The 27774-nt window shown below is 32.3% G+C and overlaps 1 protein-coding gene across 2 annotated transcripts in view; it reads right to left on the bottom strand.

The window, feature by feature from the left end:
- Positions 1–3554: 3554 nt before the first annotated feature.
- The window catches only part of rap1gds1 (RAP1, GTP-GDP dissociation stimulator 1), a 53520-nt gene continuing 29300 nt past the window's right edge, over positions 3555–27774 (bottom strand). For both annotated transcript variants that reach the window (XM_051115017.1, XM_051115016.1), the window contains 10 exons: positions 27438–27566; positions 27197–27322; positions 18648–18791; positions 16243–16374; positions 14791–14925; positions 14568–14693; positions 12585–12724; positions 10529–10655; positions 9752–9880; positions 3555–7067 (listed from right to left, as the gene is read on the bottom strand). In XM_051115017.1, coding sequence (XP_050970974.1) covers positions 6940–7067; positions 9752–9880; positions 10529–10655; positions 12585–12724; positions 14568–14693; positions 14791–14925; positions 16243–16374; positions 18648–18791; positions 27197–27322; positions 27438–27566 — 1316 coding nt within the window. In that variant the 3' untranslated portion in view covers positions 3555–6939. The remainder of the gene's footprint in view (positions 7068–9751; positions 9881–10528; positions 10656–12584; positions 12725–14567; positions 14694–14790; positions 14926–16242; positions 16375–18647; positions 18792–27196; positions 27323–27437; positions 27567–27774) is intronic.

Raw genomic sequence — 27774 nt, forward strand, 5'->3', positions numbered from 1 at the left:
AAGGATCATGTGACAATGAAGACTGGAGTAATGATGCTGAAAATTCAGCTTTGATCACAGGAATAAATTACATTTTAATATATATTCAAACAGAAAGCAGTTATTTTAAATAGTAAAAATATTTCACAACATTACTGCTTTTGCATCAAATAAATGCAGGCTTGGTGAGCAGAAGAGACTTCTTTAAAAAATTTAAAAATCTTACTGTTCAAAAACTTTTGACTAGTAGTGTATGTGTATAAATAAATAAATAAATAAATGTATGAAATATGATAATTAGGCCTTTGAGGAATGTTTATCTCTTAGTCATCATTGAATTTTATTGCATTTTTCCATATTGCATTTATCATCCTCAAGTCTGAGCTCCATATTTTCACTATATCATAGTATAAGAGCCATAAAAGCCTGATGTATTAATTATGATACTCAGTTTAAAAAAAACTATCAAACTGTTGCATTTCAAAACATTAGATTTTTCTGATTATTAATTAATGTCACGCTTTACAAGGTCAGTCATTGGAAATATTGACCATATTGAGATGATATGATATACATGTAGGCCTACACTATATAATAATCAGGGAAATCAAAACAATGACATATGAAGATAGACGACGATGACAGAAATTGTACAGTTGGTTCAGTGGCGGTGATTTGTAGCGCAGCCTCTGTGTGTCGCAGCTCCATCATCCCTGTGTGAATCTGAAGCTCAGTCAGGGAGTTTCTCTTTCTTCAGTTATTTTGTTAACACTGGTTATGTTTGCACTTAAGTTGCATATTACAGTTCGCTCTTACGTATATACATTTGAAGCAAATCTTGCAGCTTATGTTCACTAAAACAGTCAGGAAGTCATTCAAACACTTTTGTTTTTGTCAAACTGTTTTCTTGCACTAACAAATTAGAGATCCCAGAAAATGTCTTATTCAGATGTATATCTTTCACAAGCAATTTCTGATAAAGACAAAAATGTACCATGGCAGTATTTTTCTGTAACGTGGACTAATCAGAAGCTTGTTTATCGCAGGTTGTAAATATCGAAGTGATATTTTAGCACTTTTACAATGCAAACGCAGTTGGATGGTGCAACACTCTGTAAAAAACACTACTGTATGTAGCACTCGTGTAATTGTACATCACTAAAACTGCTTTTAACATGGTTTATGTCTCTTTTGTTCTTTTAAGGTCACTCTGATGTAGTTTTTACAATTACAACGCATTTTAAATGTGTTCATGCTTACAAAAAGAAGGGAGAGAGTGTTCAGTCTGAAGTCTGAGCTTGTCCTCTAACTGGAGGTGTGATGATATTAATGTTGGCAGTTGTATAGGCTGTGTGTCATACATTTACTTGATGCTCCAGCAATAAGAACAAACATTTTCAATAAATGTATTTCTCAGCATTGTAATGGGCTTTCTGTAGACTTACATTTTCTGTCGTATGTTACCATTTACAGGATCCCTGTAGCAACAAATATCAGTCACATGTGTCAGTAAAGACTGTTGTTCATTTCCAGTAAAATCTGTTGCTCATATTGGAATGGCAATTGAATTGAATCTGTATACTGTATACACGCAAGGTATATTGATGCATGACCATTTCAGCTGCATAAAAAATCATGCTTTAAATCGTAATTATGGCAAAATTCAAATGAACAAAAAAAAAGTTGAAATCACAAGTTTCAAAATTATGATTTAAATAGTAAAAATTCAGACAAAGCCATTTTTATGATTATGATTCATAATTTCAATTTATTTTGAATTTCAATAATTCTGACTTAATTTTGATTTATGATCTCATAATTCACTTTTTATCTTATACTTGTAACTTCTCATAATTTTAATTTCATTATGCCTTTTAATGTCATAATTGACTTAATTTGGTATAATTCTGACTTAATTATGATCTCATAATTATGACAGAATTTTTGCATAATTTTGACAAATTTTAGAATTGCCATATTTGTACTACTTTAGAATTTTGACAATTTTGATTTTCTCATAATGTTTTGAATTGTCATATTTGTGACATTTTATCTTAGAATTTTGACATAATTTTGACTTTCTTAGAATTTTTGAATTGACAATTTTCAGTTTTTTTAATTGTCACAATCGTAAATTTTTAAATTAGAATTTTGACAATTTTGACTTTCTCAAAATTTTTGAACTGTCATAATTGTGACTTTTTATCTTAGAATTTTGACAATTTTGACTACCTTTTTAATTGTCATAATTGTAACTTTATCTTAAAAATTTTACATAGTTTTGACTCTAATTTTTTAATTGTCATAACTGTCTTTTTTAATCTTAGAATTATTGACAATTTTGACAGATTTTTGAATTGTCATAATTGTGACTATATCTTTTTGACATTTTTTACAAATTTTTAAATTGTCATAATAGTGACTTTTTATATTAGAATTTTGACAATTTTGACTTTCTCAATTTTTGAATTGTCATAATTGTGACTTTTTTTTATCCTAGAATTATTGGCATAATTTTGACTGATTTGTGAATTGTCATAATTGTGACTTTTTATATTAGAATGTTGACTATTTTGACTTTCTCATAATTTTAAATTGTCATAATTGTGACTATCTTAGAATTTTGACAATTTTAACTTTCTCATAATTTTTAAATTGTTACAATTATGACTTTTTATCTTAGAATTTTGACACTTTTGACTAACTTTTTAATTATCATAATTGTAACTTTATCTTAATTTTTTTACATAGTTTTGACTAATTTTTTAATTGTCATAATTGTGACTTTTTAAATCTTAGAATTATTGACAATTTTGGCACTGATTTTTGAATTGACATTATTGTGACTTTTTATATTAGAATTTTGACAATTTTGACTTTGTGAATTTTTGAATTGTGACAATTACTGTATGTCACATTTATGACATCTCATAACTATGACTTTTCTCATAATCATAATTTTGACTTTATCTTATATTGTGCGTTATAATTATACCCTTTTATCTAATTTTGGCTTGTTACAGGTATCTAATAATTTCAACATTTTGACTTCTCATAATTTCCACTTGTGTTAAATCGCATAACTACGATTTAGTGTAATTTCAACTTATCTCATAACTGACTTCTTATGTCATAAATATGATTTACCAAAGCCCTTTTTTCTCATATGTGGTGTAAATGGGCATCCATATTTTACTGTATGTGTGTTTATGCATGTATGTTTTGAATTATTGAAATATATACACAACAAAAAAAGTACCTGCCATTTTATTAAGGCTGGTTTAGACTATTTCTAGTTCCTTTTTGACAATGATAGATTTTCTTAGCCCACAATGCATCACCAGTGCTTCTGCTGATTCAATCCACTTTCTCAAATCATTTTACTCCCCGCTTGACATCAAAACGGAAAAGACGAATGAGGGAGTTTTTATTCAACCTAAAGATTTATACAGCAGCGTGTCATTAATCTGCTCGGCGCGCGGCTCGCTCCAGTCTTTCCTGTCAAGATTTAATAAACCATTTCCACCTTAACTAATATTAACTTTGACAAGAAGGCAAGGTAGAATCACAGAGCATAAACTTGTCACCAGCAATTGTTTTAATAAGTTTAAATCTTTGAAATGTACAGTTCATCAATGACATTTACAACAATTATTTCCGTTTATATTTGTACGGTTCCTACTGTAGATATATTGGATTGCCATGTGGTTCCTCGAGGGTACAAACATGATAAATAAGAACTTATTTACCTGACAGAAAATGACCACATAACAGTGATTTTCACAGTATCAGACATGCAAGGAGGTGCATGTTCAGAGGATACTGGAGAGGATGGAAAGGAGGACAGGCAGCTCCACATGCAAAAAAAGACACTTCCTCAGAAGAAACATTCACAACGAGTGCGTGTCATCTGAGACATTATTATTATTATTATTATTATCCGGTTAGCTTGCTCAGCGTAACTGTGGCGGTTTCAGCCACACGCAAAACCCTTCCCAGCCCTTACATGTCTCAGTAATCAGCCATGAGCCTACCGTATGTGTGTGCTAATGGCATACTGGCAGTCATGCTAGTCATTTCCTGATCGGGAACGTGTGTTTTCACAATGTGAGTTTACCCAGAATGATTTCATCTTTCTAATGTGGTTCCAAACCTGGATGCATTGCTTTTCTTCTCTGGAACACGAAAGGTATTTTGAAGAACATTGACAAACAACATTCCCATTGACTTCCATAGTATGGCCAAAAAACACAATGGAAATCAATGGGACATGAAACTATTTGGTTAACAACATTTGTCAAAAGTTCTAGGTTCCTTTCATTTTCATAGCATGGATAAAAAAATAGCATGGAAATCAGTGGAACAGTATCTTCTATAGAATGTTGGTATTCCTTTCTTCTGTGGAACACAAGATATTTTAAAGAATGCTGGTGACCAAATGGTTTTGGGTCCCATTGACTTCTATAGTATGGACAAAAAAAAAAACTGAAATTCTATGGAATTCAATGGTACCCAAAACTCTTCGGTTACCAATATTCTTCAAAATACCTTCTATAGAATGCAGACATTTTTTTAGTTTGGAACCTAAAACTCTTTGGTTACCAACATTCGTCAAAGTATCTTCTGAAAAAAAGGTATTTCTTTCTTCTGTTGAACACAAACGAAGATATTTTGAAGAATGCTGGTAACCAAACGGTTTTGGGTCCCATTGACCTCCATAATATGGACAAAAAATAATTTGCATGGAGGTCAATTGTAGCCAAAACTCTTCGGTTACCAACATCTGCAAAATACCTTCCACAGAATGTAGGCATTTCTTTCTTTTGTGGAACACAAAATAAGATATTCTGAAGATTTCTAAACCAAATAGTTTAAGGTCTCACTAACTTTCATAGCAATAAATAGTCTGTAGATAGTCAATAAATAAACTGTTTGGTTACCAACATTCATCAAAGTATCTTCTATAAAATTATGGTAGTCCTTTCTTTTGCGGAACACAAAAGAAGATATTTTGAAGAATTATGGCCACCAAAAGGTTTTGGGTCCCACTGACTTACATAGTATTGACCAAAAACTTCTATGGACGTCAATGGGACCCCAAACTCTTAAACTCTCCCTACAGAATATTGGCACTTCTTCTGTGGAACACAAAAGAAGATGTTTTGAAAAATGTTGGTAACCAAATAGTTTCAGGTCCCACTGACATCCATAGCAAAAACTGCCATGGAAATCAGGGAAACCAAAAAATGTTTGGCAACATTCATCAATAGAATGTTGGAATTCCTCTCTTCTGTGGAACACAAAAGAAGATAATTTTAAAGAATGTTGGTATCCAAATGGTCTCAGTCTGACTGAGTTCCATATTATGGACAGAAAAATAACTATGGAAATCAAAGGGGAACCGAAACTGTTTGGTTACCAAAATTCTTTAAAATACTTTCTACAGAATGCTGGAATTTCTTCTCTAAAACACAAAATATTCTGAAAAATATTTCCCATTGACTTCCACAGTATGAATTTGTAACCAAAAATTCTTCAAAATATCTTCTACAGAATGTTGGAATTTCTTTCTTCTCTGGAACACAAAATAATATATTTCGAAGAATGTTGGTAACCAAATACTTTCAGGTCCCACTGACTTCCATTGTAAAAATACCATGTAAGTCAGTGGGACCCAAAACTGGTTACCAACATTCATCAATAGAATGTTGGAATTCCCTTACTGTGTGGAATGTAAAAGGTCCTGTTTCAGGACCCCTTGACTTCCATACTATGGATTTGTAACCACAAATTCTTCCTTTTTTTTGCGGAACACAAACAAAGATTTTGAAAAACGCTGGTATCTAAATGGTTTCAGCTCCCCCTGAATTCCATGGTATGGACAAAGAAAAAATACTATGGAAATCATTGGGACCTAATACAGTTTGTTTACCAAAATTCTTTAAAATATCTTCTACAGAACAAAGGTACTTCTTTCTTCGCTGGAACACAAAAGAAGATATTTTGAAATATGCTGGTAACCTAATGGTTTAAGGTGCCAATGAAAAAACACTATGGAAGTCAATGGGACCTGAAACTGTTTGACTACCAGTAATCTTCAAAATATCGTATTTTGTGTTCCTACAGAAGAAAAAACTGCATACAAGGTTTGGAAAACTGCATTTTTGGGTGAACTAACCTTTCAAGTTACTGATACTACAATATAATGACGTCGCTTCTTTTGATGAGGTCCTGAAATCATAAAAATCCGAGGGCAGCACGTACAACAGTTTCAGTCCTCAGTATCAAGATATATTATTTCTTCACACATCCATATGACAATAATCATCGATTTTTGTAAATGCAACAGATTAACGATATGGAATTAGCTCTTTCCAGTAGATATGGATCATGGGTGGCACAAGGACCAGGAGGCAAAATATGAAAAGGTCCATGCTGGTCCAGAGGTGCCCTATACAGTACAAACACGTTTGATCTCTACTCTTCTATGTAAATTAGTAAGCAGAAGGAGAGGGGGCGGGGCATATCATATGGGTGTGGCTTGAATAGCTGAACACAGATACATCAACAAACCGGACGATTTAAAAAAAACATGCACAAGTCGGTTGGTATGTGTGATTTTACATGTCATGAAAGCACAACTGCGCTATTTCCACTGCCAACATTCATCTTCTATTTTTATTTCAGCTTTAATAGGTGAATTTCACGTTTTTTGTTTTCCTTAAATCACAGCTATGGTCTTTTAAAAATATTTTGCTGTTCAGGTATGAATCTATTGCAGAAGGCTGTCTACAAAGTATGGCCGCCTTTGGGTAGCGCGTCTCTGCTTGCGAGGAGCAAACAGAGGGCTTTGAGAGTCTGTAGCAGGGAATGCGGAGGGAACAACAGCTTGGCACATGACAACGAGAGATATGTGTGTGAGGGGAAGCAGGCAGGGAGGAGATGCTGCGGAAGAGTCCTTTAGCTCTGTGCCGTTAACCTTTGCTCTGTGAGAGAGGCCTGGTGCGCCACCGTCTTGTTCTCATGTGAGCGCAGATTGGAGACCACGTCGATGAAGGCCAAGCTCTGCACTTCTTTATGAAGCGGCTCTGAGAGGAGAGGAGAAAACAATCATTCACACAGAAGAAACTGCTTCATTAGAGTGTAGTTTGTCACATGAGACATTATTTGCAACACATTTTATGTCAGTAAAGTGAAACAGGATATTAAACTGGTAACAACTCGAGCTCTGTTCGCCCCACCCCCGAGCCTGTTTACTTTAGCTGCATTTAGCCGCTGAACTTGCTAACTAGCACATAATTAGGAAAGGTGATTGCAGAGATTCATAAAAAATATGGCATAACGCTATATGGCTTAAATAAGTCTATTTTTGCTGTGTGTTTCAAAGTGAAGCACGCACTTCATTCAGGTGATCAGCTCGTGATCTGGTGTCTTCTGCACCTCAGAATGGCTCTGTTCGAAGTGAATGAATGCAGTGAACTCGTTTATTGCATGTGCTGTGAGTTTAGCGTGCGTTTGGGATCACAACGGCCACCAGCTTTATTTTGCGGTATATGATTACAGCATTTCACTAGATTTGTAGTGAGACGCATTTTTGTAAGCCTGCTTTCACTGAAGCTGGAGTTTTCCTTCAAAATAAAAGCTGTACTGCTGTTTCCGTCAAAATAAAAGCTTAAAAGTGCAGTATGAATTGCTGACAGTTAGCGGTTTAGATGGGTAACGTTACAGCAGTCCAAATTCTTTATATTTTTGTTCAATTCTTCATTTGTTTTTTTAAACATTGCAATAAATATCATATCGTGGACTTTATATCGCAATATTATCGTATCGTGAGATTTTGATATTGTTACATCCCTATTAAATATATAAACCTCCAATTGTTGCTTGCGATTTTTTTTTTTACAATTTTGGAAATGCATTCATTCTTAGAGAAGACAAAAGGAAAATTGGGACTTTAAATGAGCTAGACTGAAACTTCAGGTTCTCCTGTTTACAATGATATATAGCACTTGATGCTGACTGCTAGAATAGGTCTAAAAAAGCAATGAAAAGTACAGGTGCATCAGGTGCCCCAAAAATGTTCTAGGTCTTTAAGGGTTAAAACGTAAGGAAAAAAAAAAACAACAACAAAGCTTTTTTTTTTTTCCCAACTCTTTATTTATTTCTTTATTTTTTTAAATATTGCAATAAATATTGTATCATGGACTTCATATCGCAATATTATCGTAACGTGAGATTTTGATATTGTTACATCCCTATTAAACATATAACATGCTTAAGATGTAACAAAATGTAAACAACTAAATACAATCTGAATATTGGTTGCTTAAGTCAGTATTATTGTAATATTTTTTCTAAGGTATTAACATATTTAAGTCAGTGCGATTTTAGTATTATTCCTGTGCTATTACAGTATTTATTGATACTTTTGGTTAAATTATTTTTATTATTTATAGTTTACTTGTAGTTTAAGTTTTAGTAATTTTGTTTGTTATTGTGCATTTGTCATTTTGTTAGTTGTTATATCCACAAGGCCTTGCGTCAAAAGTGGGAGCGTCCTCCGGTTCAAAGTAAACAAGCCGGACGTGACACTCATTCATTCATCAGTTGACAGGAGTGACGGGCAAATGAAGCCTTGTGAAGCACCGAGACTTTCCTCTGACTGTTTCGGGAAAAGATTCAAAGCTTCGAGAGTGTCGAAAACAGCGCGATCTGGTGGTTAGTAAAGAATAAAGCAGCCGAAAGACTAAAGCTCCATCGGAATAAGCAGTCACCACAATTTCCATAGATCGATCCATGTTATATGCTCAAATAAAAGCCTAACGGTGTGTGTTTGTTTGTTAAATTTCTGACTCTCATAAATTAATTTACCCATTGAATAGTGCCATTAAATGTCAGTAGGAATATCAATTTGATGTAATAGAAGACTAATATACACATATATTAATTGCATATATATATGGCATATATTTAATTTTTCTGAATCTAATTATTAAATAGGTCCCAATGAAAATGTACTTGCAAAGTAAGATCTGGGGGTCGAACGTTACGATACGCAAAGTGAATCGCGCGCATGACTAGACAGAAAGTGAGGCTTTTACGAAAGGGATTTCTCCATTAACAAGCCTTAAATCGAGGCTTTATCTGGCATGCCCTTTAACACAAGCTCTGATGTCTCGGTTCAAATATCATTTCACTAATTGACAGTCATTCAAGATCTAGCAATCCAAACTTGCTAATGATGTGGGAACACAAATTAGAAAAGCATATGTTGTGCATATAAGAATGTAATGGCATCTCTCATAAAGATGTGCATCTTTGCAAAGTAAACAATGGTCTAAAAAAACACTTAGCCTCTTCGCTAATTAGCACACAAATTCCATTGGTATACTACGTCCGCCGCCTCACCGGAAGTTGGACCCACGTTCTTTTTTACAGTAGCGCCCCCCCGGAAACTTGTGGATAGCTTTGATTTATTTTATTTTATTTTATTTATTTATTTAATTAATTCAGTAATTATTAACGTATTGCTAAGTGCTTATTAACTAATACTTGTTAACTGCTAAAACAATTCTATTTTTCATTTAAGATTTTCATCTACTATTTATATTTTATTTCAGCTTTATTTCAATTAACGATAATGATTTTTGATAGCTTCCATTTTAGTTAACAATAGCAACACAGATTTAGTTTCAGGCTTTTTTTTGGTTTAATAGTTCCTACACTTGTGAATGTGTTGAGTCATTTTTTTCTGTGTGATCTCCTGACTCACCTGATCCCATGATGGAGCAGATGAGGATCATGGAGTTGTATTTGATCTCCGGTGCACTGTGCTCATCTGTCAGTAGTTTGTGTAAAACCTGCACCAGATTAGCGCCGACAAAGTCCTTCTCTGCGCAATCTGAAATCGAAAACAAAGAGTGACTTAGTTAAAACTTCTGAACAGCACAAAACATTTGGACACACCTTGTCTGTACAGTATCTCCTAAACCAATGCACTTACACATGCATGCAGAAACACACACACACACACACCCAAAATGATTTCTTCTCTGCATTTCTCCTCTTCTCTAGCTTGCTTCCTAATCTAGTTTTCTAATAAACCTGGTATTGTATATTGCGAATGTAGTTGACTCTCTGGAGAATTGCTTTTGTTCCCCTTCCAAGTCGCTTTTAATAAACGTGCCTGCTAAATGCATAAATGTAGAGTCACTAAAGGCTTAAATATTAGAAATTAATATAAATATGGTTTCATAAATATAATATGCAATTAAAATACAATTTAATTAAGCTATCAGCCTCACTGAATTGCTACTAGAACTAAAAGGTGAATTCAGGTAACTTTTTTTGCCAAAGACAAAAGTGAACCAGTTAGTTTAACTAACTAAAGCTGTTAGAAATCATTTTCAGTAACTGAAATAAAGCTTAAATAACATCAAGTATAAATATTAAAGACATACGTAAAGTTAATTCAGGATAACTGGGACATTTATCAAGTGTCACGATTCACCTGAATTCATTCTAATGTACAGTAATCTTTGATTTTTACCCAGGTCTAGTGCCGCTATGAGACCCAAGGCCACCAGCGCTTCATTCTGCATGATCATGTGTTCACTCGTCGCCATGGTTACCAAGTGCTTAACACCTCCACCTTGTATGACTGTTCGGACCACATCCTATTCAGAAAGAAAAAAAAAACAGTCATAATCTTCCAGAGGATGTGAATCTGAGAAGGAGAAACAAAATAAAATCACAATGTGCAATAACAAAAGTCCTTCAAAGATTTGAAAGACAAAATGAGAATCAATCAGAACATGCACTTAAAATGATTATTCGAAGCTGTAAATAAAACAAAGATTACAAGAAAATACTATTTCACTATTTAATTCTTCCTACTTTCTTAACTTGCTCCTACACCAAATCTTTGGTAACAGACATACTGTACTAAACATTTTGTCAAAACTTGTTGCAGTTGTGTCTGGAAAGCACAGCAGTAGATTTACATGGTAGTGATGGGATTCTTGCTTGCTGCTTAGTCACATCATGCCTGCTTAAAGGAGAACTCCACTTCCAGAAGAACATTTTCTCGTGGAGAAATTATGGTTTTTGAGGAAAGCATTTCAGGATTTTTCACCATATAATGGACTTGATTGGTGCCCCGATTTTGAACTTCCAAAATGTAGTTTAAATGCAGCTTCAAAGGGCTCTAAACGATCCTAACCGAGGAAGAAGGGTCTTATCTAGCGAAACAATCTGTAATTTTTGTCGAAAAATAAAAATTTGTATACTTTTTAAGCACAAAAGCTCATGTAGCACAGGCTCTGGGATGCGCGTTCACGATGCTACGAATTAATAATGGGTCGTTCTTGTTCATTTTGAACGAATCTTTAATGTGACTCGGGAAGAACGAGTCGTCTCGGGGGGTGATTCGTTCAGTCGTGCATGTGCAACATCCTATTAGGTTCTGTACTGGAACTAAATCACCTGTTTCGAGTCATTTGTCTATCTTATTGGGCTGTCACGTGATGAACGAACAACTTGAACCCGAAGACTTGACCTTTCGTCGTGATTCAATAGTACATACCGTCGTGAACGCGCATCCCAGAGCCTGTGCTGAATGAGCTTTCTTGCTTAAAAACTCTTTAAAAGTTAAACCAAACTATTATTTTGACAGGTTGCCATTAAGACCTTTAAGTTTCTGTGTGTATGTGATATGATGATAGACTTTATTATATAAAACTGTGAAATGCTCATAAAGTGACTCAATTAATTAAAATCATGAAATGTATACAATTAACAATTCTTTTAAAGTTGAAAAAAAATGTAATTTTTAGGGCCCTATGAAATACATTCAATTTTTCTGGTATTCAAATGAAGACATAAAATGTTATTTAATTTTTTAAACGAATGAAAATTAAGCAAACCCTTTCTTTATTTGCAGAATAAAGTGCTCAAAATAGAGTTTTACTGTTAAAATGAAAACATGGATGAAAAACTGTGTGGTTATTCCTTGAAAAATAAAGTTTTGATAATAATTTTTATTATTATTATTATTATATTGAGACATATTCTACTGTACAATAGAAATATATTTCTTCAATTTCTTTAAAAGGTAAACCAAACTTATTCTGACAGGTTGCCATGAAGTTTCTGTGTGTATGTGATATGATGATAGACTTTATTATATAAAACTGTGAAATGTTCATGAAGTGACTCTCAATTAATTAAAATCATGAAATACAATGAACTTCTCTTTTAAAGTTGACCAAAATGTAAATTTTTAGGGCCCTATGAAATACATTCAATTTTTCTGGTATTCAAATGAAGGCATAAAATGTTATTTTACCTTTTAAATGAATGAAAATTTAAGCAAAACCTTTCTGGGTTTTTTTGTGGTTTAATATTCAGACACTAGCCTGTATTGTAACTTAATTTAAGAGTACTAACCTACTTTTGATTTAATCATTCCAAATTTGACAAATTCCAAGCCAATTCTGTTTTATACAGTAAATTACATTTTTATAAAATGATTTTGTCCACGTTTTCCACATCACATAAATCATAAGGCTTTAAACAGGAGAGAATGAAGAGCTAGAGTACGAGACCTTTGACTTGCTGTGTCGGATGAGAGCGGACAGCAGGCGGTTGGATTCTCCCATCACTCCGGCGTGATCCTTCGCTTCACACCACTCCACCAAACGCTCCACCAGCTTTGTGTTTGTCCCCAGCTGCTCTGCTGCGTCAGCTGCAACACACACACACACAGTGCTAAACCAAAATCGACCAAATGCAAAGCACATGCTACAACACATTTGTTCATTTAGATTGTTTTTCTGTTATAAAACACTGTTGAATATTACAGCTGTAAAAATTGTGTGTAATATTACTAAACAAAATAAATATGTTTCTTATTTTTTGTTAATATCTTAGCTTTAAAAAATCTTACAATGTCAGATTTTTTATTTTTTTTTTCAATTTTTTCATTCCCCAAACTGTGAAATCCCTATCTTAGAAACTGTTTAGGAAGTTATAAAAGATGCATATTTCTGCTAGGTGTTTACTGTTTTACACATACATTTCAGTTGTTTCCAAACTGAGAGACGGATCGAAATCATTTTCTGTGGTAATTGACAGCTTGTCACCGATGCTGTCGATACAGCTTGAAGTTGTATTTACCCAAGAATATTCGTTTTAAACCCAAGCTGTCAGTGAAAGCTAACACGGCTGGGCCGTTGCCAAGACAATGCAAATTCGTCCTTGTCTGCAGATCCATAGTTACTAAATGACAGAGTGCCATCGATCCTCCGCTCACTTAATATCAGAGAATGACTGCTGTGCGGCAGCAGCTGGGACGGGCCTGAACCTGAGATCAAATCACACATGCTGTCTTCGACACAGCTGAACAGCTGTAAAACATACAGGGACTTGTAAGATTATATTTAATTAAAAACCCATCAAATCAAAAACTGTTTTATGGCTTTTAGCTCATTTCTGTTAGTTTAAAGTCATCGACGTGCTAACTTTTAGCAGACATACAAATTTGAAGCTACTATACCAGCGTTATGTTAATTTTTAATTCATATAATTCATTATTTATTGCAAATTAGCTTTTATTTTTATACTTTCAGTTTTAAGTTTAGTTTAAGTTTTAGTAATTGTGTTGTGTGCTTTCATCATTTTTATGAGTTCTATTAGTTCTACATCTGTTTAGCTTTTATTTCTTTTAGTTTTTACAATTTTATTTCTTTAAACATATAATCATACATCTAAACATTTTATTTCAATTAATTGCCAAGTCAACATTTCTAACTGATTTTTGTTTGAATCTTATATTAAAACAATTATATGTAAAACATATACAATATAAGTAAGCATAAATATTATATTTTATTTCAGCTTTATGTCAATTAACAGTATTATTTCAAAATTTTGTTAACAATAACAACACTGAATTAGCATGCTGTTTTTTTTTTCCAGAAAACACACATATATATATATATATATATATATATATTTTGATGATGCAACCTGCACTCAGGGGCGTGGCCACATTTTTGTCCAATCACATTCTCTTTGTAATGGCAAAGCAATTGGTAATCAATTATTGATTTTTTTATGCTTAGGATATTAAGCACAGATCATGTTCCATGAAAATATTTTGTAAATTTCCTACCGTAAATATATCAAAATTTAATTTTTGATTAGTAATATGCATTGCTAAGAACTTCATTTGTACAACTATAAAGGTGATTTTCTCAATATTTTTGCACCCTCAGATTCCAGATTTTCAAACAGTTGTATCTTAGCCAAATATGGTCCTGTCCTAACAAACCATACATCAGTAGAAAGCTTATTTATTTCAGATGATTGAAAATCTCACTTTCAAAAAATTGACCCTTATGACTGTTTTTTTGGTCCAGGTTCACATATTTAAAAATACAGGTCAGTGTTTAATTTAAATGCAAAATTTAGTTTTGAGCATCGCAACCAGTCCAACACAGCAACATCGGCTCAACCAGTGGCATGATTCTGGGGTGGAACTATCTGTATAGTAATTTTTTTCTGAAACGTATGCCGTTAATAAATACCCTGTGTGTCGATGAGCATCCGTAATGTTCCCAGAAGCTTGAACTGGACCGGAGGCATCTCGGATTTGAGGAACTTCAGCACTACATCTGACACACCAGCCAAGAGCATCTTAGATTTGTTGACCACTGGAGAAGAGAGAAGAAGATGGAGCAGATTTAGTATCAAGTCACTTATGCACAGGTGAGTGAATAATTCAATGACTGAGTCAATGTTCAGACTGACCCGGGATGGCGAGGTTCCTCAGAGCGCTGAGGGCAGCATGCTGCACCGTCACGTTCCCCTCTTCAACATGTCTGTCTAACAGCTCAAGAAGCTTCTGTACGATACCAGTGTCTACCATGTGGATGCAGTTCCCATCTGTACACAAACAACACTTATTTATACTCTCAACACAGCAATCATGATCTTCTACAAGTCATGATCTTGTAGTTCCAGGACTGAAGACTGGAGTTTGTAAATGAGATATAAACAAGAAGTTAATATTAAGTGACTTACATTGTCTGACTATAACACTACTGCCTGATTTTGCTGATTTTGTCAAAAATAGTTTGAAACGTTATAACTGAGCCGCTGTGCATCTCCATTTAAACACAGTGGTGTTTGTTTATGAATTAACGTATGTTTGTAAACGAATCTAGTGAGTCAATGATTCAATTTCCCATTCATAAAGACAGTCACTTGCTTTATTCCTGAATGAATCAGCTGTTCGAACGAATCAAATGAATGAATGATTCAGTAATTAAATCAGTGACTTGCTGCCACCTACTGGCAGTTTTAGAATCATTTTTAAAGTATCTTTTCAGTTATTTAAATCATTTAATATTTATATGTTCAAAATGTTATATTTGAAACATTAATCTCAACATGAATTTATGAATTTGATTGCACTCATTAAACATGAAAATACACCTACAAGCCACTTTTGCGTTGTTCTGTACCACCTCTGTAGTACAAATTAATTTAGCATAATGTTGATTTTCTTTGAGTGGTAACTTATTCTTATTCTGTTTGTTCTTATTCTGTTGCTTTAATTAGAAATTTTAAAAAGCTTATAAAATATACATTTTTTTTTTTTTTAATTGACATAAAAGATGACATACTTTTAATAAAGTTAGACAAATGCCATTACAAAAGTAAAAACAAAATCCCCCTGTAAATCACTTTAAGGTGTCAAATATCACCTCGTAATGGGAAGGCTAATTTTTGATCGGATTTTTTGATTACTGATTAGAAGATGCTCCTGAAATTTTTTTTTAAGTAGGTGTAAGTCGGTGTTGGTTAATTTATTTTTTATTTTTTTGAAGCTCTCTAGTCCATAGAGACCGAAACGGCAGAAACCGCATCCGGTTTGCTTTCATTATTTTACAAAAACACAATGTTTTGTTGTTATTTTATGTGCACACAAATAAACAGAGTCTTGATAGATTTGAACAATGTATTACTCTTATCTGTATAGACCAGCCATTAACAATCTGTCCATCACGGACTGTGTGACTTCGCCACTTCCTGTTGATTTTTTACTTTTTTTTTTTTCCTGCGACTAGGTGACTAATCAAATTTTGGTCGACCAAACCTATTCTCGTCGACTAACGGTTAGTTGACTATTAGGGTGCTGCCCTAATTGTAACGTATTACTTTCAAAAGTAACCTTCCTCAACACTGCTGATGTCTTACCATTACGGGCAAAGTTAGCGATGGCGAGCGCTCCTGCTAGCTGGAGCTGGTGGTTGTTGGAGGGCACCCATGAAAGGACCCTCTGAAACACACTGCCTTTACCCCCTTCAAACAGCTTCTGCATCGACTCATCTACAGAAAAACACAAAAACATTAATATGACAGAATGACACAAATTACAAAACCTTTCAGGCTGTTCACACTAGAAGCAATAACTATATTAGCATCCAAACCAACAGACGATAATGTTCTTTTTATTATAAGTGCATTTTTGTCGTCTGCTGCTTTAAATGCTTGAGCTCTTTGAAGGTGGATTCTAATTGGCTGTAAAAAAATTTTTATTATTCATCTGCTGGAACAAATTATTCTAAAAGTGATTCCAATGATATCAATGAACCAGTAAGGCTGTTTATTCAGCAGAAAGTGCAGTGAACTAATGCCACACTACAAAAAAGCAAAACACATTAACTACACAATTTGTCAGTTTTTGGATTACGGGTGAAATCAGGTTTCAAGTCAGATCTGCTCAAGTCAGATAGTTCAACTTTGCTCAGATTCAGAGAAAATAGAGTGCGAAAATCTTTTGAACCCTATTTAAGCCATTATTTCTTCAATTCAGCTGCTTTTTAGAGCATTATTACTAATAAATGTGATATTGAATGCAAACCAGAAAGCAGCCTGACTTCTTTCAAATGAAGAGCCGAAAGAAACGCAAACTACAAATTAGACAATTATAATCAAGGAACATATACTATGGTTCAAAAGTTTGAGGTCAAAAGGATTTTAAAAAATAAATTAATTAATACTTTTATTCAGCTAGGATGCATTAAATTGATAAAAAGCAACACTAAAGGCATTTATAATGTTGCAAATAAATTATGCTCTTTCGAACTTTTTATTCATCAAAGAGTGCTAAAAAAGAAGTGTCAAGGTTTCCACATGATGTCTTGAGCAGCAAATCAGCATACTATAATGATTTCTGAAGGATCATGTGACACTGAAGATTGGAGTAATGATGCTGAAAATCCTGCTTTTCATCACTGGAATATATTATATTTTAAAATATTAAGAGTTTATTTGAAATTCAGTTTTTTTTTTAATTATTTTTATTTTTTCCAAAAATCATGTTTTTTATTATGTTATCATGTTTTTATTGTGTTCTATTATGTTAGTTAGCTGTATTTTTTGGTTATTTTAACTTTCTAACAAAATAACCCAGCTGCAGTGTCATTGAGATTAACTGGAATGCACAATGAAAAAACATGATTTTAATCTGTTTTTGCATATAAACTCTTCATATATTAATACAAAAAATTAATTCAGAAATTATTATATTATGATTATATTACTTATTATTATTAATTATTTATTAATGAATTTTTTTTATTTATTATTTTTTTTAATTTTATTTATTTATTTATTATGATTATATTATGATTATTTATGATAAAGCAGCCTTGGTGAGCAAAAAAAAAAAAACTTTTTTTAAAAAATGTAAAAAACAAAATCTTCTGAACTGAACTGTATGTAAGATTGGAAATTTCCAACCTCCAGTATTCAGTACATTCAGTGAAAGTGTTTTTGTGTTATTTTTACTTTATATCAAAATAACCCAACTGCAGTGTCATTGAGATTAATTGGAATGCACAATGAAAAAACACAAATCATTTTTACAAATAAAAACATGAAAACATGTTTTTACAAATAAACTCTTCATATATTAATATAAAACAATTATTTTAAATTGTATTAATATTTGACAATATTACTCTATCTCCTGTAATTCTGATTATGCAGAAATTATTAATTATTATTATTTATATTATTTATTTATTATTTCTGATTATATTAATTATTATTCTCTTTTTATTTATTTGTTATTAAATTATTATTTATGATTATATTATGATTATTTATGATAATGCAGCCTTGGTGAACGTAATTATTATTTTTTTTAAATGTAAAAAACAAAATGTAAAAATCTTGTGAACTGAACTGTATGTAAGGTTGGAAATTTCCAACCTCCAGTATTCAGTACATTCAGTGAAAGTCATTTTAATGACTTTCAGCACAACTCTTTCAGCTAATGTTTAATATTAATGAAGTGAAATACACATCAGCCAGAAAAGCCTCAATTCAGCCTTTCCTTCTCGAGGTAAAAGGACGTGCATCCCTATTTAGCCAGTAATACGCTTATATAACTGCTGGGAAACTAAATGAAATGATGAGCGTTCACAGAAATAGCACATTTCATTAATTAAACACACAGTATGAGGTCTTTGCTTGACACCGTGTCATGTTTTATAAGGCTGTTTGCTTTATTCACGTAACGTGCACTTATATTTGTTCTTTCAAAGCCTTTGTTTCAGGGTTATCTGAGCTCTGCCAGAGTTTTGTTCGTGTACCTCCCAACAGCAGAAGGACCATGAGGTCCGAGGCCGTCTTGAGCTGAGCCACGTCCTCCTCCCTGTCGCTGTCCACCGTCTGAGCCACGACCTCCAGCAGACACTCCACCAGACCAGCATCCACCAGCTGAAGCTTGATCACATCTGAGAGAGTAAGAGAGAGAGGACAGATCTTATTATATCTGATGCTTCACAGCACACTTTCTCACCACTAACACCTTCACGTCTAACAGGGATTTCACAACCCATATTAAAACCCTAGTGCCGCACATCAGTTACAGTCAAGATCAGACACAGAATAATATCACATATCCAAACTGTACTGAACCACAGAAACCAAACCCAAACCACTTTGTCCAAAACAAGGCAGTAATGCTGGATTGTGGTGAAATTAAATAGATGAATGCTGAATTTATATCAGCATTTATTTCAGTTTATTGATTCAGTTATTTGTGTGACTGATCAATGATTGGTCAATTTGAGCTAATCTGCATTTACCAGTGGCTCAATTTCAAGTCTAACAACAGCTTTGTCTACAGATGATCTTTTACAGTTTTCAGTGTTTTTAACAAACAAATACTTTTTTGATTTGATTAAGGTAATTTTGTGTATACATGGTCTTAAGTAGCATGGGTATATTTGTAGTAATAGCCAACAACGCATTGTATGGGTCAAAATTATTGATTTTTCTTTTATGCCAAAAATCATTAGGAAATTAAGTAAAGATCATGTTCCATGAGGATACTTAGTACATTTCCTACCGTAAATATGTCAAAACTTAATTTTTGATTAGTAATATGCATTGCTAAGAATCTAATATGGACAACTTTAAAGGTGATTTTCACAATATTTTGATATTTCTGCACCCTCAGATTCCAGATTTTCAAATAGTTGTATCTTGGCCAAATATTGTCCTATCCTAACAAACCATCAGTGGAAAGCTTATTTATTTAGCTTTCAAATGATCTTATAAAAAAAAATCTTAATAAAAAAAAAAAAAAAAAAAGACCCTTATAACTGGTTTTGTGGTGCAGGGTCAAATTTTCATATCTGCATTACACTGGTCATAATTTGGGCAAAATATGCAATAAAATAAAATACAGTATGATTTTGGCAACATTTTTGTGTACATCTGATCTTAACTGCAATAATTAAATTATATTATTTGTATATCAGCTTTAGATTGGTCTAATGACAGCTTTGTCTATGGATAATTTAATATACAATAAATAAAATATATAAAAATACAGTTTTAGCTATTTGTTTGTGTCCATCTGATCTTAATTGCTATTATTAAATTATATTATTTATATTTCAGCTTTAGATTCGTGTAATGACAGCTTTGTCTATGGATAATTTATTATTCAATAAATAAAATATATTAAAAATATAGATTGATTTAAATAATTTTTTAGCTATAATTAAATTATATTATTTATATATCAGCTCTACATTAGTCTAACAACAGCCATGTCTATAGAAAAGGTTGTACAATTTTAATGTTGTTGTAAAATAAACCAAATAAAAACATTGTTTGATTTTAGCAATTTTGTGAACAAATTGCATAATTATAAATTAATATATAATAAATATAATAAATTATAATTCATAAATTATAAACTAATATAAATTAATTAATTATAATATTTACATATCAGCACTGTATTTGTCTAACAACCTTTTGTTTAAGGATAATTTATTTCAGTCTTCAATGTATTTTTTTTATTTGCAATCATTAAATTATATTATTGTCATATCAGTATTACATATTCTAATGACAGCCTTGTATATGAATAATTTTACAAAACAAAATTCAGTATTCAGTGTTTTTATAAAATAAAATATAATACAATTTAGTTTGATTTTAGCATTTTTTGTGTGTGCGTGTACTCCTGATCTTAACTGCTACTAAATTATATTATTTATATATCAGCATTATATTAGAGTAACAACAGCCTTGTCTATAGAAAAGCTTTTATGGTTTTCAATGCTTTTATAAAATAAAACAATTTTTTGATTTTGGCAATTTTGTTAACAAATAATCTTATTGGCTATCATTTATTTATATTATTAATATATCAGAATTGCATTCACCTAACAACAAATAAATTCTGTGTTTTTTTTATAAAAAACAAAAGAAAAAAATTGATTTTTGCAGTTTCGTGCACATCTGATCCTATCTGCCATCATTAAATCATATTACTTATATATCAGCACTGCATTAGTCTAATGAGAGCCTTGTCTACGGGTAATCTGTCTCAGTTTTCAATGTTTTTATAAAATAAACTAACATATTCTTTGATTTTAGCAGTTTTGTGTACATATGATCTTACTTGCTACCATTAAATTACATTACTTACATATCAGAATTACATTAGTTTAACAACAGCCTTGTCTAAGCATACTCTTGTGTTTCATAAAATGAAAACAAAATTACATTTGATTTTTGCAATTTTGTGTACATCTGATCTTACTTGCTACCGTTAAATTATATTATTTATACATAAGCATTGCATTAATCTAATGGATAATCTATGGATGACCTTTTTCAGTTTTCAATGTTTATAAATAAAATAAATTATTAAAAAGTTGTTTGATTTTAGCATTAATTATATTATTATGTAAACATCAGCCTTACACTGGTGACAATTTTTGCTAGAAATTAGCATCAGCCACAAAAAAAAAAAAAAAAAAAAAAAAAAAAAAAAGCACTCTGGTGCTTTTTAATGCACGCTTTCCCCTTCAGATACATAACAGACTGAATTACATAATTCTCTGACCCAAAAAGACCAAACCAGACCAGTGATGTAATGAACATTACACCACGACACAATTTCTAAAATATAAACAAATGCAATTCATATGATACCAAAAAACATTGCAAGTGAGCAAATATTGATGATTCATAGAGTGTCAGCGAATGACACAACAAGCCAGAGGGAAAATGTTGCACGGATGGATGTCGGAGGTCAGACTGTTGCAGACATATGGCCGTCTCACTACGCATTTGGCTGGTTATGAAACCCCTGCAGTGTTCAGGTACAGCACAGCTCTATATCACTCACACACACAAAATCGCTCTTCCCGCGGCCCACGTGACTCGCAGAGCTTCGCCTGTAGTGCTGTGTAGTGGCTCTAAGTAGGCTCGTTGTCTTGGAGACTGGCAGTATGGGATAGCGGCGCTGTGCGCTGAATGCTAACAACCAAAGCGGCGCTTTCACACATGCTCTCGATGCTGCCGGCTTTCCATCTCCCACGCCTGCTCTCGCTCTCCCGCTGCTTTTATCAAAACATACAGGAATTCTTACAGTTCAACTTTTTATACATTTGATATGACTTTTGACTCGTACTGTACACTGCAAAAAGGGCTGTGAAAAAGATCAGACTGGAATAAACTAGATTACAATAAATTCATGCTTATCTATGCTAAAAACAAATTAAATTATCTGAATATGGAATAAAATCAAATACCGGGGAAAAAAAAAAAAGTAAACAAAATAATAAGACTAGTTTTAAATAAAAAATAAGAAATTATATATATATATATATATATATATATATATATATATTTTTTTATATATATATATATTTTTCCCACCTTGATGCACTAAAATTTAAATAAAAAGAAAAAAAAAATGTATATATATATATATATATATGTATATATATATATATATATATATATATATATTTTTTTTTTTTTTTCCCACCTTGATGCACTAAAATTTAAATAAAAAGAAAAAAAAAAATATATATATATATATATATATATATATATATATATATATATATATATATATATAAAACTATAGTATACAAAAATGCTAAACTAATAAAAATAACAAAATCACCACAAAATTGCTAAATCTTTAACTAAAATTAAATGTAAAAAAAATAAATAATAATAATTAATGAAAAGATTGCTTTTTTTTATGTTTATGTTTTACATGCTGTAATTAAATTAATATAATTGAAATATAATAAAATATAATTAAATTATAATATAATTACATTATATAAATATAAATTGATTCATATAAAATAAAATATATTCAATTATATAATATAATTAAATTATAATACAATATAATATAATTAAGAAAAACTTTTCAGAATGCTTTGGCATTTCTTAATTTCAATTAGTTTACCCTGACGTACTAAAATTAAAATAAATAAAATACATAAACTATAGTATACCAAAATGCTAAAGTAATAAAAATGACAAACGGAATAGAAAAAAAAAAAAAAGATTGTTTCATTTTAGCTATTTTATGCATGACATGCATAATTTAAATATCAGATAAAAATAAGAAAAATAAAAAGATACTCATTAGAAAGGTTTGTTTGTTTGTTTGTTTATTCATTTCAGTGCATTTAGAAATACTCATTAAAACATAAATAAGACTTGTTTTAGGTGAATCAGACTTATTAACCATAAAAAACATGTTCATGCTTAAATAAAAATTAAATAAACATGAACTGAAATAAAAAAAAAACAGATTTTTAAAAAAAAAAAAAAAAAATTTTTTACATTTTTTTATCTTGATGTACTAAAATTTAAATAAAAATAAAATGCTAAACTAATATGACAACACCACAAAATCACGAACTGATCTCAACCAAAATTAAATAAAAATGTATATATATATATATATATATATATATATATAAAACAAGAAATAAAACAAGAAATATTCGTTAATGTGTAGATTTTTTTTTTAATTTGCAATGTATTCTCTAAAGACAAAGCCTAAAATTATATGCTGTTTGGTTTCTAAAGTAAATTAATGTTGTTTTCAGGATCTATTGTTGGCAAAAACAAACACTTCTTTATTTACAGAACAATTAACACCTCATTATCCATTCCCTTTTAATACACACTTCAGCGTACCGTTTTCACCATCTAAACACACACTCGCTCTCTTTCACACCCAGCTTTCTTTAGGGCACACACTTCAATGTCGCTTCAAATCCTCAGACACGCTCGCAGACAAAAAGAGCAGCTGACCGCGGCGGGAGGATTTGCGTTCAAATAAGCAAGTCCAGACCGCAGCTGTAAGCAGACCCCAGAGTCCTATTTTGAGGAAACGATGGTGGTGCCAATGGCAGTGATAACACTTATTATCCAAACAGAGAAGAAGCCGAGAAACCTCACGCATCTGCGTAATTGTAGCTTTCTCTTAACCGAAGGCAATAGCCAATGTCTTGGAAAATGCATTTTGTGACATTTGCACCATCAAATAAGCCAGGTTTTGCATTGTGACAGATGTTTCTCTCTATAGCTTGGCTGGTTTTGATGTCCCAGCTTACATAAAATAAGACGACTGGGCATTTTTAAAGCGTAAAATCTGGTTGGCTCATGTTCAACTTTCTGAGCCAAAACACAGCTGCAAACGCATGCGTTCATTTCATGCAGTGTCTTGTTTCTAACCACAACAGGTGGCGGCGTATGACTTTCTATATAAGTAACACAACACGCTCACAGCTGGGAGGAAAAGCCTTCGAGCTGCTGAACGCTGCTGCCCAAGTCACTCAGTCACTGGGTCAGTGGGTCTGCGGCGAGAAGCGCTCCACCATCCATAGCCATATTTCAGCCTGATCAATGACTACAGATCCTCAACTCATGCTAAAAGTGAAAGAAGCTCAACTAACTAAAATCTTAACCTGCGCTGTTTTGATGCTTTATGAAAATTATAAAACAGAAATACATCAACTGTGAATTAACAAAATACTGCTGCTCCTTCAAAACACGAAGATTAAAAAAAACTCCTTACAAACTTGTATCAAGATACAGTGATAGTATCAGATAATAATAGAATGAGACTAAATGAAAACCATTTTCATATATCTTGTCAGTATTATGGTGGTTCTCCACAATACTTACAATTTCGGTTTTTGGTCATTTATACTCTCAGATTTTAGCAATTTTGTGTCCATCTGCTCTTATTTGCCATCAATATGTTATATTACGCATATATCAGCATTACATTAGTCTAATCTTTACGTTACATTAGCTCAGTGGTTCTCAACCATTTTTGGGCCAGCGCCCCCCTACCTATTATCCAGGTCCCTCACCGCCCCCATCAAATAAAACAGTCTAATTGTCCACACTTAATATTAAAGTTGATTATTAATTTGTGTTTATAATGAGGACTGTTATTATATTTACAGTAATTCAAATGTATGGGGTCATTACGATTTTTAAGAAATTACTTAAATTCAAGGATGCATTGAATGGACCAAAACATTTTTACAGTAAATTATTTTAAAATAAGTATAATAACATTCATTTACAGAGTTTTTAAGCATGCTAGCTACAGCTTCAATGTTGTTGAGATGCTGATATAGCTTGTTGCCCCAAATTTAAAAAGACTAAAAAAAAAATCCTGTTTAGAACATATCCACAGAGACATTTTTACAGAAGAGATTTTAGTTTGTTCTTCCATTCCTGGAACTCTTGAACAGCCTTTTTATTGCTGTTATATGTTTGGATGTTTTCAGTTAGCTTTCAGTGAAAATTAATAATATTTATCCCTTAGTTTTAGAAAAAAAAAAACATGTTTTTTGAGAATATATTGAGTTCTCTTTTTTCTGACATAGTGGACATTTTTTTTTTTTTGGTGGGTAAATAGCCTACCACATTTACACATGGAAATGGAAGAAATGTAAACCACACTTTACTATATTTCATAAACTGTGTGAGAATATTTAAAAGTTTGCTTACAAATACTTTAAATAAAACTAAGTACAAGTCTAATTCAAGTTGGGATGTTTTATAAAATGATAAAATCTGTGATTTTATTAATTTTATTTTGGGGTTGTAGAAAGATGGGAACATTTTATTTATTTATTTATTATTATTTATTTTATTTATTTATTTATTTTCAAATTTAACAGCCCAGGTTAGCTCATACATCATTTTATTTTAAAATATTGCATACTGCATTGAATGCCAAATGACATTCATCACATTTGATTTGACTGGAATTATTATTTTCCAAGTAGCAAAAAAGTGACATGGATATAAATTTATATTTGTGGGCTTTGAATAAACTCTTTAGAAATTTGGCATTCAAACCAACCGCAGCCAATCAGCAAACAAAAAGCTTTCATATTCATTTTTCCAAACAAGAAAAAGCGTCTAATGCTTAATCGTGTCTAAAGGCTTGCTATTGTTTTGACGGTAAGTTCGGCAGCTGCACTCCAAAAAGTCAAGCGAACACTGAAAAAAGTCGATGCTAAGGAAATAAAATGCCGTCTAGTCTAAAAGCAGGAGTATTACTGTAAAATAGCAGCTAACACTAGAACGGGCACAAAAGGCGCGACACGTTGTGTTAAAGCACTAGATCCTGTTATAATCTGCGCTACAGTAAACTAATGCTGCGTTTAATTTCTGACGCATTCCACGCACTTGCGCTACCGACAAGTTAATGAATATATAATAGAAAGTGCCCTTTGATGCATCCATCAAAGAGTAGAGATGGCAATAGGATGTGGAAGACCATGTTCTTTGGTAAGTTTAAACTCATACATCTTTGTAAACTCGTCTTAACCAAATGCCCCCCAAGAATAGCTCAGTGCCCCCCTTTCAAAAATATTAGCGCAAGTGCGTGGAAGTGCGTGGAATGCGTGGAATGCGTCAGAAATTAAACGCAGCATTAGTTTACTGTAGCGCAGATTATAACAGGATCTAGTGCTTTAACACAACGTGTCGCGCCTTTTGTGCCCGTTCTAGTGTTAGCTGCTATATATATATATATACATACATATATGTATTTAGTGTATTTTATATATACTTTTTGTATTTTTTCTTATTATATTCTTTTTTTAATCTAGTTTTTTTTTTGCATACCAATATTATAAATATTAAAAATACGCAAACAGAAACACTTCATTTCATAGTACAAATAATACCATTGACACAACAAAAACTATGATATTAACCTTAAATCCTTATCTTAACCCTTAACCCCCCATTTTTGAACACAGACGTAAAAAAAGTGCACTGTCCAAACTTAAATTGTTATAAGTCATGCACACTTTTGAATACAGACCTAAATACATTTGGTCTCTTTTTAAAGGAGACAATCAGCAGATTAAGTGAAATCTTTAAAAAAAAAAAAAAAAAAAAAAAAAAAACCCTATAAAAAAGTGATAGTTTAAATTTACTATTTTTTATTTTTATATATAATAAATATTTTACAAAATAGTTTTTAATCTAAAATTGCTATAAAATTAAAGCCTCCTGTTATGATGTAGATTTTTTGAGGTGCACTCTAGTCATAAATTAATGTATTGCTGTTCACACACATACAAAAACAGTGGTAAAATATCTATTTAGGAGTCTCAGACCCTTCCACCAATGTATAGTTTGTCATGATTAGATTGAACTTTAATACAGTGAAGGCGTCCCGCTGGCAGGGCGGTGACAGTTAAGGGGTTAAAAATGTAGTAATGTACTTTTTTGTAAGTGTTTTCATAAAAGACACTACACTGACTGATTCATGAGTGTTCAATCAGTATTGAATGTCGATGACTGTGATTCTTACCGTTCTCAGCAAGTGGTGCCAACACCTCGAATATCATCTCCTTCTTCTCATGCTCCACCTGCTTACGGAAGAGCCGAACCAGCTCCTCCGCAATATTCGTAGATGCGAACTGCTCCTTACTGGACTCTGTTTGAGGATCAGCCAAAAGAGACGTGTTAGCTTTATACAATATGTTCTAATTTATTTTAATATATGAAAATCAGGAGTCAGGCAGTGTGACTGAATCAAATCGGTAACTCACCAAGCTCTGCCAGGTTGCCAAAGGCAATGAGGCACATCTCGGTAAGCGCTGTGTTTTGAGAATGAACTCCCAGCAGTCTGACCAGTGTTGGGATCACACCCATGCTGATCAGCTGAGCCTGCAACGAGTCTAGAGAGGAAAGACAAAACACCAGATTCTCTTTATTCTGGTTCATGCAGATCTTTTTCAGACAGCATACATCATATAACAGTGATTTACATTAATGGTTAAGTATTAAGTATTCATCATTCTTCTGGCAATTATATTGCAATAGATTAAGTTTATTTAAACTCATTAAAAATACGTTTATCAAATGCCACAGACAATAATGTGATTT

Source organism: Labeo rohita, chromosome 7, assembly GCF_022985175.1.
Source record: "Labeo rohita strain BAU-BD-2019 chromosome 7, IGBB_LRoh.1.0, whole genome shotgun sequence".
Lineage (NCBI taxonomy): Eukaryota > Metazoa > Chordata > Actinopteri > Cypriniformes > Cyprinidae > Labeo > Labeo rohita.